This window comes from Cephus cinctus, unplaced genomic scaffold, assembly GCF_000341935.2.
Source record: "Cephus cinctus unplaced genomic scaffold, Ccin1 Ccin1_scaffold0786, whole genome shotgun sequence".
Classification (NCBI taxonomy): Eukaryota; Metazoa; Arthropoda; class Insecta; order Hymenoptera; family Cephidae; genus Cephus; species Cephus cinctus.
The window spans coordinates 91,531-107,729 of record NW_014333388.1 but is presented as its reverse complement, the minus strand read 5'-3'; the positions used below and the strand labels follow the sequence as shown (position 1 = coordinate 107,729).

General features: G+C 37.6%; 2 protein-coding genes across 8 annotated transcripts; both read right to left on the bottom strand.

Annotated features, from left to right (window-relative positions):
- Positions 1 to 183: 183 nt before the first annotated feature.
- Positions 184 to 15,202, bottom strand: LOC107270502 (3-hydroxy-3-methylglutaryl-coenzyme A reductase). Of its 7 annotated transcripts, none has more exons than XM_015745563.2 (14): positions 15,046 to 15,202; positions 14,782 to 14,949; positions 12,868 to 13,125; positions 12,541 to 12,755; positions 12,305 to 12,447; positions 10,851 to 11,247; positions 7,691 to 7,910; positions 7,261 to 7,372; positions 6,226 to 6,313; positions 5,811 to 6,108; positions 5,498 to 5,649; positions 3,146 to 3,710; positions 1,789 to 3,029; positions 184 to 1,705 (listed from the first exon to the last, which is right to left on the bottom strand). In XM_015745563.2, exons 7-14 carry the CDS (start codon positions 7,865 to 7,867, stop codon positions 1,582 to 1,584), a joined length of 2,757 nt encoding a protein of 918 aa, XP_015601049.1. In that variant the 5' UTR covers positions 7,868 to 7,910; positions 10,851 to 11,247; positions 12,305 to 12,447; positions 12,541 to 12,755; positions 12,868 to 13,125; positions 14,782 to 14,949; positions 15,046 to 15,202; the 3' UTR covers positions 184 to 1,581. The 7 variants fall into 7 exon arrangements, with proteins under 7 accessions (XP_015601049.1, XP_015601051.1, XP_015601052.1 ...); XM_015745565.2 differs by having other exon boundaries at positions 10,990 to 11,247; XM_015745566.2 differs by having other exon boundaries at positions 11,065 to 11,247.
- A 22-nt stretch (positions 15,203 to 15,224) lies between these two features.
- Positions 15,225 to 15,814, bottom strand: LOC107270509 (BLOC-1-related complex subunit 8 homolog). The gene is made up of 2 exons (XM_015745583.2): positions 15,760 to 15,814; positions 15,225 to 15,694 (listed from the first exon to the last, which is right to left on the bottom strand). The coding sequence occupies exons 1-2, from the start codon at positions 15,812 to 15,814 to the stop codon at positions 15,225 to 15,227; spliced, it is 525 nt and encodes a 174-aa protein (XP_015601069.2).
- Between the last annotated feature and the right edge of the window lie 385 nt (positions 15,815 to 16,199).

The following is a 16,199-nucleotide window of genomic DNA, read 5'->3' as shown; positions in this document are numbered from 1 at the left end:
ATAGTTCAGATCATGTCTTTCTGTATATCACTAACAAGAATGTAAGATCATTAGGACATCTGTCATACGCACTTAATTATGTACCATCAGTATATAGCTTTGGGTAATTTTTAACTCAAAAATATTCAATGAAGTGTTCCTAGAATCAGCTGTTTGTATAGAGGTAGTTAATTACTCTTGGAATTTCTTAACAATTATTTATTATGTATGTATGTACAAGGCTACCATTAGATCTTTATTACAATCAGAAACTAGTTTTAGAATACAATTCGTTGCCAACGGCCTTCCACCGTGCGCTCATTCATATAAAATAAAGTATTAATTGTACAGTCTTTTATGGTAATGACATTTATGATTTCCTCAAAATGACTGCGATTCCAATGGCTCAACAGAAATTCGTTGACATATTGCACACCCGACATCAAATTTTCAAGCTTCTGACATATAAAAACTTGCGTTCCGCTTAATAGGTACTGTTTTCTCAAGTGTGTATATAAATATATACATATACACACTAATTTTATATGTTAAAAAAAATAATTAAAATAAATTGAGATGTACAGTCCTATCACGGTTTTGACAAGTTCAAGTTGTGCTCATGTTCCTATGGGAAGAGGAAGAACCAAAAAGATATTTATATCCTGAACTATCATGATATTACATTTCATTGTCACATTCTGGATGATTCTCATTCACTATTCAACTAATTTTATAATGCTTCTCCCATGCCTACATTTCACGTAAAGTCCATTGCGAATGCGAAATATCCATAAAACCTTATCTGAGCCGTCTAGTAATAAGCTGCGTTTCCATGTCTCTCAGAAAACAAGATCTTGTTTAAATATTTGTATTATTGTACTAAACAAAAAATTTAAGTTGTAACGTCCCTCCGGAGGGACAAGGAACAAACGTGTGCTCTGATGCATACGTTGATATTCTCATAAATACAGTTAAATTCTCCTCACTAGAAAGTAGCAGTGTGTACGAATGATTAACGTAATAGCTGATATATAATTGTAGATCCGTGGAAAGAATTAAGAGTGTAAGATTTTATTTTATCTACTGTATTCCCATCATTTGGACGTTGGAAGCAATTTGGATATACATTTTAAAGAGAAGGCAAGAGCAGTAATTCTTTTTCTGATACTCACTTATCGCTATATATCTCTTTCTTTCTATTATGTATTCATTTAATCATTCGCTCATTCGATCATTCACTGGCTCATTCACACTTTAGCTTTCCTGAAATTAGAACGATTGAACACAGTCATCGTGCCCATGATTAAAAAGTTATATTCTCACAAGCAGATAATTCATCTTATAACCTTCCTTCTTCGTCTTTCAATGTCATTCACACCACCATTTGTTACCATCCCATTCACCAATCTATTTTAAAAACGCAAGATCGTTTTATCTTCGACGAAAGGTGTATGACGATTGTGAATGGCTCAGGTTGTTATTTGCCTTCCATATATCTTTGGATCAGTTTAAATGGAGGCTGTCAAGTAAAACGATGCAGATATCATTCTGCCGATAAATCACAATGAGAACAACTGATCAACGTTACTTTTAGAAACGATGCTAGGACCGATGAATGGAGTCTGTGCAAAGATTTTGAAGTGCTGGTAATACACTTGGTACAGTTAATTTTTCTCCAATTTCGTACTTGGGTGAGCTCACTGGATTATTCACCGTTGTGGTTGACCTGCAAATGATAATTCATATAATTATATTTACAGCAAGATAAGACCATCGAAGATAAGTCATGAATAGTTTATGACACTGTACCTATTGTGCCGCAGATGACTCTTGACTAAGTGGCCAGCAGTAAGTGCAGCCATGAGCGATAATTCCCCAGCGAGTACTGTAGCGCAGACCACCCTGGCTAATTTGTTAGCGTTTTCACCAGGTTCTTCAGCATGAGCTCCTTTCACACCTAGCATAGCCAAACAGGCTCCTTGAGCTGGTAGTCCTGTACCACCACCAATTGTTCCAATCTCTATACTAGGCATCGTACAGGAGACGTAGAGGTCGTTACCATCCAGTCCCCAGGGTTCCATCAAAGTCATACAATTACTGCTTCCTACATTCTGAGCGGGATCTTGACCAGTTGCTATGAAGATGGCCGTGACAATGTTCGCAGCATGTGCATTGAATCCTCCGACGCTACCAGCAACAGCTGATCCGATCATATTCTTGCTAATGTTAACATCGACTAGAGCGTGAACGGAAGTCTTGAGAACGTTGGTAACAATATCAGCTGGTACAATAGCCTCGCAAACAACACTCTTGCCGCGACCTTCAATCCAATTGACAGCAGCTGGTTTCTTGTCCGTGCAGAAATTTCCACTGAGCGACAGTATCTCCATGTCCGTAAAATAAGACTGCACAGTGTGCAAAGACTTTTCCGTGCCTTTAGACAACATATTCATTCCCATAGCGTCTCCAGTCTTAGCCACAAATCTGATGAACAGATGTCTCCCCGCTATGCGCACATGTATCTTGGTCAATCTGGCGAATCTGCTGGTGAGGTCGAAGCTGTTCTTCATCTCTTCAAAATTATCAGGGTCCTGCATCCATGCCATAGCTTCACTGGCGCGTACGATGTTAGGGAAACGGACAACAGGTCCTCTAGTCATTCCGTCAGCTACTACGCGACTGGTAACACCACAGCTGAGTAAAGCTCTGCTTCCACGATTCGTCGATGCTACCAGACATCCCTCAGTGGTAGCCATCGGCACGTGTATAAGCTCACCATCCACCAGCAATGGTCCAGCTACGCCGACAGGTACAGGCACATACCCAATAACGTTTTCACAACAGGAACCCAGGACCTTACTGTAGTCGTAGTTCTTGTACGGAAGATCGGTAAGATCCTCCGTGAAACCACCGGCTGCACCAACCAACTTCCTGCGTATACCTACACCCCGTTCCAAGTCCCCTACAGCCTTTTCCAATTGGTAAGGCGGTATGTATTTATGTTCTACCAATTGGATGACCTCGCAATCAGTCAGCGCACTGGCACCCAGCTGTAAAGCATAAGGAAGCTACTATTACAATCTTCTTAAAAAACTATAAAACTTGTCTATTACCACAACGGAGGCAATCTACTGAAAGATATTTAATAATGAGAAACATATCTTACTTCAGATCGGTAAATTGAAAGACACTCCTCGACATTTCTAGGCCCAGCATTTTCGTCACATATACTTTCATAACTGGTACTGTCCATACTATAATTCCTGCCATCAGTTTGCACCTCCTTGTCCAAAAGTTCTATCTCTGCCTCGTCCCCAACTTCAACCCATTCACCGCCCATTCCTGACAACGGAAAGACAGGCGTGTGAATGGCTGGAAACGAAACGTCCAACTTCCGCCTCAAGGAGGCGTCCAGTGTCGCAGCATGCATGTTCTCAGCTGCACCTTCTTCTTGCGTCTTCTTCGCCTCGGTCCTTGGTTCCTCCTTGAATCTCAACTGCTTCGTGATCTCACCCTTGTCCTCGAAGAATATAAACTTCACCGCCAGCGCGAGTAGAAGTATCAGTATGACAATATGATCCGCGCTGACCGAGAGCCAATTCATGAGGTACTCTCTGAAGTCTGCAGGAGTCTCCGTGTCGTTGTGATGATTTATAACAATATGTGGACTGGCAGGCGATACCTTACCCTCGACAACGTTTTCACTATCACTATGCCTAAATGGCCAACGACTGAAACAATATAATTACATAATTTTAGCATTGTTAATAGACCAACCAATGAATATTACATTAGGAAAAATCGCTGATTATCAGATGCCATATGTCACATATTATTCAAAATTATCCACGCATAGATATACATTGTAAGACATTTATGAATTTTAAATAATTCTTTTTCCCCGAGTCTCTCTCACTCTCTCTTAAAATCATCCCTCCGTTACCACATCCACGTTCATCCCACTTCTTCGTGCCGTTCACTCATTACAAATTTTTGAATATGCTCACTCCTCTGGGCACGCTCCGTTTCCCATTTAAATATCTCTTGATTATTAGCTAACGCACATTGACTCTATACTATGGAGTTATTTCCACCGTTTCACGCGGCACACTAAAGGACTATTTCAGATACGCTGGACTTCAGAGTTTATAACAACGAGGATGCAAAAAAGTATATCAGAGAAGAAAAAAGCATGTGTTAGGGAAAAGTGCGCGTACGGCTTCGTCAAGGAGGAGGTCCATGTGGGATAAAGTTTTGGCACACTGTTACTTAGTCTTCTTTTTTTTTACCGATAAACTAAATAAGCATACCGATGATGGACTTAGGCGAGATAAATATTTACAATCTAGGAAGAAGACTGGTTAAACAGCCAGCTGATGTAGCTGCGTGCACGGTTTTTTCTCAGACTGAAACGCTACCTGAGGGAACGCCGTCTCCATGTCATGGGAGATACTCGGAGTACCCTCATCCACCACTCCGACGAGTTTATTTTTGGTCACTCATTTTACTATCTATGGTTCCTCGATCCTTTGTCCAAGCGATATTATTATCGTTCCTCATGCAATATTCAATAGTCCTAATATTACATTTTTTTTTTCTGTAAATGCGTATCCTTTAGCATAGATACCAAATGCCACTGATCTTTTTGACTATCGAATCCGTTCCCACGTTTTCCGGTTTCTTGGAGGCAACGAGAAAGATTCCTCTTACGTAACTGTGCCAAGCATCCACTCTTCGTTTACTTCCGCCTTGTGTAAGCACCATGCATTATGGATGAGGATGAGCGCGCGTCGTACACAGGATTTTAACAAATTACGAAACTCACTGTAAATTCGATCCCACCATGAACAGTTGCACCAAGTATACAGAGTCGAGGGTGTAACTTGTTTTTTTTTCTCTTTTTTAAATTAAACTCACGCGACAACGTTACGTACGAGTTTTTCGTTCTCGCGCATCCGTCGCATGACGTGATCGAGTGTACGAACGCCAGGAAGATTTTTAAGCCACTGACATGTATTCCGGTGAAAACGTTTCAAGCGAACGGAACAATACAGAAACGATAGAATCTTCGAAGCTGCTAACATATAGTTCATCGAATGTGAATTGTACGTAGGCCTCTGTTAAACGTGCTGCAAGGTGAACCTGACCTGTTGAATTCAGGGACAAAGGACAGGCTGACAATGAGCTTTCTGAAAAAAAGTACCACAGGTCAGATGGCAAGATAGCTCCTTGAAATCGTTACAGTCTCTTTATTGTGACTTTATAGTACAATGAAACGAGATATTATGAACGGCAAAGCGAGTGGCAAAAAAAATTTCAGCTTACTCATCTCTGATATACTCATTCACGTATTTTAACAGTGCCTGAATTTCTTATTACTCTGTATTTAGAGAGAGAGAGAGGGAGAGCAAGATTCAAGGGATACCAATATACTTAAATGTTTCCTGATCACTGCGTGCCAGGCTTCCTTATGGATTTCTAACAAATATCTTAAGGTGTCGAAGGGAGTCATAGATACCTGTGTGCATGCACTACGAATAGGCCTGCAGTCATAATCAGCTTGACCCTTTCCACCACGGGATTTGGTTTCTGATCTTCGTCGTACACCGTATGCATCATTAAGATTTTCTCAGCGCTCAAAGGTCCAGTACTACAGCCTCCCCTCGAAAGCTAAAAAGAGAAAAATTTAACCGTCAAACATCAAATTCGTTTAACTCAGGAATAATTGCGCGATTTTGTTTTGCATTTGATAAGCATTATTAATAAGTATAGTAGCCCAATGTGAAGCGACATCGATACCACCAATGGACAATACGATAAGATTGATTTACCTCGAGTATCAGTGATAAGCATGCCGGATAAAATGTCATGAAGACGATGTAATTCACAAGTACTCCAAGACAGGCATAACCGCATAGCATCTCCAGTCTGCGGACGCCTGATAACGATCCTATTCCTATGAGAAGCGTTTCCACTAAGGTGTCCAGGGTGATCGATGGTCCCAGCAAGGACATACCACGAGCTATGTTCGCTCTTACTTCTTCCTGACTTCGTGAATTCAGAGCCAGTTGTGCCAGTACAGCTGCCTTTGACAGGTCGATGAGCAAGAGGAAAAAGAAGAGAGCATCTCTGTAACATAAAGGTTTTAGGCGGATATTAACACTCTATATACTTATGCATTGACTGCTAACTGCAGTGGACAGTCAATGAGATTTTCAATTTTGAAAAATATTTCGAAAAACTTACTTCAAGTCCGAGATATCGCTCTGTCCGAAATTTACGACACTGGAAGTGAATACGAAGCTGGAGAAGACCGTGAATAAACCGGCGATTCCTGCAGAAAATAAAATAATAATTATGAACGATTGACTTTACTATTATATGATATAATATTTATATTTTATATTCTTGCAATAGACATGTGCTTTCTATGGTAGCAATTAACCGTGGATCAAAATATAAATCTTTGTCATTTTATGTGCGTTACGCTTGGGAAGATATGAAAATGGCGAATGCACAGAACTTCCGGTCTCCAATAATACTTATAAAACCAGCGCCGACTTCTATTGCTATATATTATTAGTCGAGTGAAACTTTGTTGCCGAAGTCATTGACATTAAGAACGTAGACTTAAGAAATTTGACATCGAATGATGCCAGCATTGTGAATTCATTAATATATTAAGACTCGAGGTGTAAAAGAAATCTTGACGAAAAAAGAGTGACTATCCTACACCTACAAAAATATATATGTTCCCAGGCAGCAGGCACAATGTATCCTTGGTGTCTGTTACTAAATGCATATTTATAGTACGACAGGAACCGGATGTAAGTATTGAAACTGCTTTTGCGTCACTGGCACGAAATATTAAAAATACTAATACTAATAAACAATCTCTAAATGATAGTACGTCCGATTAAAACGAGCATTCTAAATAGTTGGTTAATTCTAGACGCGCAAGGGCATCACGTGCGTCTAATGGCCTCCAATGAAATGCTATCGCTTTCCTCGAAACTTTCACTGAAGTCGGCGAAGGCTTTCGCGTTGTAACATCGTGGAGAGAGCCGGTTTTGTCATTGACCAGGCACAAGACCGCATCGGTGTAAGAGCTTAAGTGACCTCCGTGAGGTCGCAGCTCTTACAGAATTATCAGATTGTGAGGTTGATAGGTTCTAGTATGTGAAATGGCCATCTGATAATAATTCCTGTATCTCGTAGACGTACCTGATAGATTGAAATATATTTTAATTAGATATATAGATAGCAGTGGCACTCACTCACCCAGTATATACTTGGAACCCAGCTTGTGAAGCTTGCAAAATTGATAATAGCTGTAGAGCACCGCAACGCATCTTATCATAGTCATTACAATGACGTCCGCGACATTTGGATCCTAATAAATAAAAGAATAATGTAATTCACAGATATACATTTCACATGATATCGACAAAAAGAATTAATATTAACCTATCTTTTGACGTTACTGTATATGAATTCTATTTCCGTATAATATATTACGTTTCTTATGTATTCCCGGAAAAGCTATGCACACGAAGCCAATATGTTAATGGGAGGTGATCAACTTTAAACAAACGTTCGTCGAAGACGCATAAATCCAAAAAGAATTTAAAAAACAAGTTACACGATAACGCTGTATAATTTCAAACACAATTTCCGTCACATCGTTTCGCATCCATGACTTTGAACTCACGTCAGAATTGCAACGACCGTGCCAGCAATGCGTTGGGACCACTGGGAGACTTGGTGATTTTGCACTTCCGGTTTCCAAATTTAGGATGCATGCAGTCAAAGCAAAGGTCGTGACGATAACTTCGAGCGGATGACCGGCGCAGAACCGGCCATGAATTTCGAACCATTTAGCAAGCATGTTCGCCACGTGTTTCTCCACCTGAAGACAGTGCCGGAAGTCTCTGAAACACGAAGAAGAAAAATCACATTGATTTTACCTTGATTAAAAAATACATTAGTACAGCGTCGATTAACATTAATCAAATACCATGTTACAAGGTTATAATATTAAAGAATCTAATAATAAAATAAAATATATCTTTAAACTAATGATAGGTCTGCTACGTCTACGAATTGTCCCTACGCTCAAAAAGTAACTCTGCTAAGGAGCATCGAAATGTCTGTCAAGGTCGTCGACTTTCCCAGAGTCTCCGGCCGATCTCCCCTTAGGAATTTACATGCTGGTATTCAAGCGATAATAGATTATGTCCCACCTTAAGATACATGATGAACCATGCGTACAGGGCTTAAGGATTATACAGCCAAGATATATCTAACGAAACGTTAATAAAGAATTTTTATAATATTCAATTGACCAACGAAGCATAGCAGGCTTACAGAATCGATTCGTTACGTCAGTGCCTAAATTGCTGGACTACAGATTAGTCCCATCACGATTCTATAATGGGAATGCTCAAAAGTTACCAGGGACGATTAACGTTCCATAGACTCAAAAACAGATCATGAAAGTAAGAATTATGATTTTGCTAATAATAGAACTGACGTCAACAATACCTAGAGTATAGGAAACGATTCCACCTGCTTGGTCTGCAGGATAATAAATATTAACTGAGAATTTTCGAAAAACTGGCACAAACGGACGTTTCATTATCCGTTGTCTCATTTCACAAGTTCACTTAAGACTAGCTTAGGAAAAGACCCGAGGCTTTTTCATTATCTCTATAAAATTATATTGAACGGTCGTAGGTCAAGCAATAACAATAGAGCGACTCTGACGTATCGTTATGCACTAAAATTTACCCTAAATATCAATTCGACGAATACACTGGGATTTTACGTCCGTAAAACAGTACGCAGAAATAAATACAGATGCTTATATTTGTAATCACGTAAGCGCGTATGACTACTAAGAACATCCCTCCCCCACCGTGTATCTCCTGCGCTGCCATAAATACATTGTGACATATTGGGCAGATGACAAACTCGTGGACTCCCTAATCATATAGCTGTGCATCTTTTACATAGACAAAGAAAATTCGCAAGATACAATGATTTAGAAAAAAAAGTTACTTGTATATGACTGACAAAAATGCACTTGGCTAATTAATACAAATTTAATATCCAAGTGGACGATGCACTTATCAAGAGAATTGCACGTAGCCAACTATAAGTAATCGTCGCGACAGACCTCGTTTACAATGCAGCGACAACGCCAGATGGCGAGCAAGCATATTTCATCGTTACAGTGAATCAGTGTCAAGCGATAATTTCATTCATGGGAGATGTGAATGATCCCTGAAGGTAAACCGAGGGAATTGATACTGGCCAATGAGAGTGTATCATCTGAAACCTTGACAAGTGTACAAATTAAATTGAGAGTGATACAAGATTCTAATTCTAATATTCGAGGAAAACAAACTATTTAGCTGGATCCTTGAGTTTGATATAAGTAATAATTAATACCATTGACTAAGCTTTTACATTTGTATGGATATATCTGGATGTTGTAATTAAGTCATTAGGTTGTTGAAATTCCTAAATTGCTTAGAAATGCAGGTATGCCAGTTGATCCTTGAAATATTTTGGAAAACTATACAGTTAACGGTACTAAATAACTGTGCTAGATAATGCGTGACTGTAACTCGATACGATTAAACCGGTTGGTAATAACGAATAAGAATGTACATAGTATTGCTTATAGTGCATAACAACTTGTCGATGTACTAATTGTCGTAGTAAATGAACAGAGTAAGTTGACTAACAGTGGCGAATTTAATGACCGCTATAATAATACTTTTTACGGTCATCGAACACATGACTATGCGAAATAGCACTGTTCCTCTCGCTTTCTATACTTTCGTTTTTTTTTCCCTTTTCACGGCGATACGTCGCTAAACCGGTACTTTCTGTTATACAGGTTCATCCAAATGGACCAGACAGATTTGACAGCTACGGTGCAAGTACTTTGATTATAAAATTATGCTCATTGAGATTAAACAATTGAACCACTAGTTGATCAAGTCACTGACAACAATTATTAAGAATCTTTATGCACTTGATTGTACAATAAAATCAATTGTTGTTAAACCATCTACTAGTATGCTTAGAGCGAAGGACCCTGTACCTATTTAAAATACCAAAGACAATCTTTCGAACCGATTCGCAGAAGCGTTTGCCATTAATAAACATAAAACAAAATTGGCGAAGAAATACACGTGGAAAGTGTCGCGTACGCCATTCATTATTTATACGAAAGTCTGCGCGTTTGGAAAGCTACGCCTGTTAGAAGATACTGTTACAATTGAACAAGTTACACGATGTCGTCAACAGAGACATAGGTAAATAGCGTGTAAAACATAAAATAAAAAAAGTATGTTATTAAGAGCAAAAAGATTTTCCCTACAAGTCGCAATTCAATTATACCCTTAACAAAGATTACGCATTGCAAGATCAGCCTTCGAAATATCATAAGACTAAAGACTGCCTTAGAGTGATAAAAGATGACGCTGACATAACAAATTCCATAAACAAAACACAGGCTCGAAATATGATAATAAACGTACACGTGAGATTGGAGCAATAAGAAATTCAAGCAATGCAATCTACACGTTACTTCTTTGATAAAATTGACTGACCATAAACTATCAAGATCAAAAGACAGTAACACGACTTTACTCCATCTCATTTGTCGTTTACATATAACTTCCCAAATACAGTCAACGAGCCCTGAGATCAGTGTCACATTCAGGGGATTCTTTTACATTGTAATCCGTAAGAATATGGCCCCTTCAAGATGCAACATCGAGCCCACAACTCCAAATTTATTATCTAAGACACACTACTGTCACTACGTATCCCTTGCACGTTAATGATTAACTTACAGTATCCACGAATTTAAATATTACTCCACGTTCTAGATATATATCTCGTACATGATATCCCGATGCGTGATGTTCACTAATTTTCAAAGTACCCGACCCAGCCGATTCGCTTTTACTGGTAAAAGTTAAACGCGTGTACCATGTGAGAGGTACGTGTACTCCGGATCAGGAATGACAGCAGCCCGAAGGTACGCCTCGTACGCTGGCAACGTGCCTACTGCCCGTCGATGGAGTGTGCTTCGTGGACACCGAAACCAGCACGAAGAATGGTAGTCGAAGCAGATATAGTTGGGGTTCTCTTATTCGCACAATCACGAATTTGGGCCTAGTGGATGATCTTGATGACGTGAAGAATTACATAGAAACTGCTAACCCATGTTTAGATGGCCGCAGCGATCTGAGAAATGACAAATAAATACGGAATCTGTAGATGATAACTTATATGTATATTTTTCCTATATTGACATAGAAAAATTGATATCTATGATGAACATTTTTTATGACAATTTTTATCTAGTCACTGATGACAATGTAGATCATTATTTCTTCTATCGTGATACTGTCAGTGTTGTAAGGGTCGAAGACTTTGCGAAAGATTACTGTTATTTATCTTTTTTCTTCTATTTTTTCTTTGTCTCGTTAAGACACTACTAGAAAGGTAGGTATGGAAAATACTTGTTGCATGACAATCTGTGTCAAGTTGTATGAAATACTAATATATGCACATATGCAAGGTAGCTTAAGTGCATGCTGAAGTAAACGATTAAGAAACAAGGAATAGTTATGTGTAAAGATCAATTTTATAAAAAGCGATCAATAAAATTATAAAAATACATTATTCATTGAACTATTCAGGGTAAGATTCAACTTCATTAAATATTTCTGAGCACGTACAGTAACGATGATTGTTTTTTAAGGAGACTGTGATCTCTATCAATGAATCGTTAAATAAATGTAGGTTACATATTAAGATGCGATTTATGAAATTACATAATTTTAATTATGCAGTGATAAAGAACAGTGAAAAACAACTGTATCAAAAACTATTCATTATCGCTCCTCCGATAAGATCGTCGATGCTCTGCAATCATTAAGTTACGAGAAATGCGTTTTTAATGGCAATACAATGGGAGCAGAAATCCTTGTATAGTTCTCGATGTCAAATACCAAAATTATACTAGTTCCAATGATTTCCTGAAAAGTTATTGTAACCTGATTTTCTTCTAACTAAGAAGAGCTATTAATAATAGACCTTTATGGATATGCTATAATCAGGATTCTCTATATCACATCCAGAATGACATAATCCTTTTTCAACTGAAAAAAGAGCAAGGAATTGTCTGCATTAATCTAAGAAGCCTGATGAGGGATAAAAAATGAAGAAAAAGATTAATAACGTTAGACGCGTATCCTCACGTGTATAGTACGTTTCAGAAACCGCAACCGCAACTCACCTCTTATACCCAACAGTATATATGTATACATATTATATAAATACTGGGTGTGTTGTTATTCCTGATTAATCTCTTTACATAAATATTCGTAATTCCATGGAAATAAAAGAAGGAACATATCACGGCAGAAATTTCTTTTCAATCTAAAAAAAAAACGTAGGTATTACAAATCTATAGAAGTTTCAATGACACCTATGATCGTTCTAATTAATTTTCAATGATGAGAATATCCGTACAGGTTGTTCATTCTGAATTCACTTTGAGGTACCACGTGATATCGAGCCACTTTCGTAAAACGAAAATGAAATCGTCCACCGCGAAGAGAAATCTTGTACGAGGCCATGCTCCTTCGTTCATGTAACCCATCCGCACTTATGCTAGCTGAACCCCCAAAAGGCCTCTTGCATAAATCCAAGCTGGACTACGTGTATAAAGTCAGTGATTATTCCATCTAATAAAAATAATAAGCAGACTATGAGACTGTGAGTTTTTAAAAATAATATGAAGCCTAAAAGAATATATTTAACAAGGTAGCTAAGAATGCCGTAGTCAAGAAGACTCACGCAATTCCAGTCACCGGTCGTAGAAACGGTATGCGGAATACCAAAAGTCATGGGAATCTGACATTCACGTGTGGAGATCGTATGAATAAATTGTATATTCGCAAAGAAGCGCTTCCTCCAGATTCATCGGGTGTCTTAAACCTTGAGAAGATATTTATCGTCATACGTTCGCCGATTACCGAAATAACATAACCTTTTTGAAGAACTGAGATCGTGTAGCAGCACAAAGAAGTGTCATTACGAAAAGAAGCTTTCGTTCTACAAGAAATAAAACAAATATTGCATATGATTATTTTCTTCCTTGTTCATGAATATTCTACAGTTTCTATAGTAACAGAGACATGAGCTTAATATTTTATTAATACGATACGTAGGCGTCGTGCTTCTTCCTGGAAGGAGAAGATTGCTGAATTTTCGTTATACTTAACTGTCGCCATTTTTCGATTATCAATTAAAATCATGATCGATTTAATAGTTCGCGCGAATCGCTGATGATACATATCGCCACTAATGAAAACTCGATTTAATGTGCGACGCGCGACGTTCGCATTGTCGCTGACGTTCTACCGTTTCTCTTAATGAACACGCGCGGAATACTTATTGAATCTTTCAAACCAAACAGAATGGTTGTTCGTTGACTAGTAAGAAGAATTATTTTGAAAAATTCCTAACGGAATTTCCGCATGACGACTATGACGATTATGACAACTATGAGTTTATGTTAATGGACCTTAGCAGAAATCACTTCGTATTCACATGACGCAATTTGCACTATATTTGAGTGTACATACAGGAGCATATTTGGACACTTTTTTTCTGAGAAAAAAATACCAAGGAAACACATTCGATGAACGAACGTGCTCTGTGTACGCTTCTAGTTACGCTAACAGGCCTTTGTGAATAAAATTGGGAACTGTTTGGCGACGCACAGAAATAGCGAATTGACGTAACTGAATGGGACAATAAGAGGACTGCAAAAATGTACAGATAATTCTTTTGTGCGAAACGAGACAAGAGGATTTATTTTCATTCAATCCATGCTCCGACTATATTGCGTGTTGGGCTACATGTTGGCACAGATTCGAGTAATTGAAGTTTATATATTATATTAGTAGCGTCAAGACCCTGAAAATTCTATTGCGTTAAATGATTTGGAACTAGATTTTATAAATTCGCTCGCAAGGCCACTAACCTTGACCGTCTTCATCACGAGATTTGAGTTATGTGATTTACTTATTATAATGGAGAATTATTATATTTAAAAAAGTACATTATGATTGGACTGTAAATATGTCCTTGGATTTACAAGGTTTGTATACTGTCACTCTCAATGTGCAATTTTGGTAGGTGATATAGTAATTTATATAATATACGAACACTGTTCATGATGACTGACAACTCTTACGTCCATCTGAAATATTTTGTCATTCAACCACTTGATGTAATAATTACAAAAAAATATGAAGTTTTTTGCTGATGCAATTCTAGCACAATTTTAATACTTCTTTAAACTGTTCCTCACGTGCGTGTGATTTTTTAAACATAATCTATCCTAGTCTGGAACTTATATGAAAGCTAGACAAATTTGTATAAAATCTTATGACACACTAACGCGATACAGGCGTAAGACACTAAATTTTTATTAGTTTTAAACGATTATATCATGTTAATGTGTAATTCATTTAGCCATTCTAAGTGTATAGAACACAATTCCAGAGCCAGTGTGCGCCTGTACAGTGAAGGCTTTTTAAAAATATCATTGACACTTAGCTAAAAAAATTCGTCGAAATCATTATTCTTGAATTTTGCCGAAAAATTTTTAGGAGACTCGTCTTGTAAGCACGTCCCAGGAAACGAATTCATGTTAACCAAGCATAACCTTAAAATTTGTACAAGTATGATTCAGAGACTTACCATTACTAAGAGTGAACTTTGTTAATAACTTAATCACAATTATTACATCATCTTAACGTGGTACACTTTAAAAAAATATCTTCTTCCTCAAAAATTGAAGCTCGTCACTCCCGTAGTCTCACGTTGACGACACGATTATTCAATCACAGCAGTGACATCTTGCGTAATCTGCATGAAGCAGAAATGCAAAGGATTTGAATGTGATGCACTTGTTTTATTTAAAATTTTTAAATATAGTGTATAGTAATATATACATGTACGTACTAGATTTATTTTTCCTCCAATCAATCAAAATATTTTAACACATTGCACGTTTCCAGTAACAATAAGAATGATTCATTTCTGTCTTTCATCACACATATGACACAAAAAAGATTATGTGCACAATATTTTAAATACAGATACATCAAGTAGTAGAGCAGTACTAGAAGAGAATTATAGATTCAGTTGTGAGCATTACTTGGTTTTTGGACTTCACTCGAATGCCTTGCATGATTCATCATAGATTCAACTCTGTTTGCAGTTTCTCTAACAACATCCGATATCTCATCAGGGAGATGGTCAAGCGTAGGAATGTGAGCTGAAAGTCTCTTGTACACTGAATCTTTATTTCCATCTTTTTTATGTCTCCTTTGCTCCTCGTACTTTAACTGTTGCTTGAAGAATATTGCATTCTTTATGAACTCCAAAGTATTATCAAAACTTTTTGCAGCACCTTCCATTGTCTTTACTGCACTCACAGCATATTCAACATCGTAACAGCGACCTTGGAGCTGCTGCCTCAGAGCAAGGACTTCAACACGTTTCTCAACCATAGGCGGTAAAGCTTTCCTAACGTGTTCTTGCAAACGATAAAATGCGAGTGACGGTTCGTTGGCCACTATATGCATATTCTCTGATATTCGCTCTGTAGCTGAAAACAAAGGAAAATGTTAAAATTGTTTAAAGTATACAAATATCTTTCCACTTGCAACTAACCTTTTTTAACCTTTGTTTCGAGTTCTTGATCAGGTTGATAGATTTTTGCAGCCATCATAAACTCAGTATGATGTTACGATCGTTAATGACAAGAAACCCCAAAAAGTCTAATTATTATTACAGAAAGTGTGTGAAAATGACGAGACAATACGTCTGACACAATGTTGTTTACTAATTACTCTTTCGGTAAAAATTGTAAAATGCAGTAGAGATCACAACCATAAGAAAACTTTAGCACGGACAACAACCAAAAGCAGTATACAAGTTAATAAAGTTCTATATTACAAATATTGTTACAATTATCTTTTATATCCGAGATAAAATTATTTCTTTTAAGAGTATAACAACGTTAGTAACATTGTTTAATGCGGAACAATGTAAATTATTATCTTTTGTTTTGTTTCAACGCCAAAGGAAAATATATAATTTTGCATTTCGTA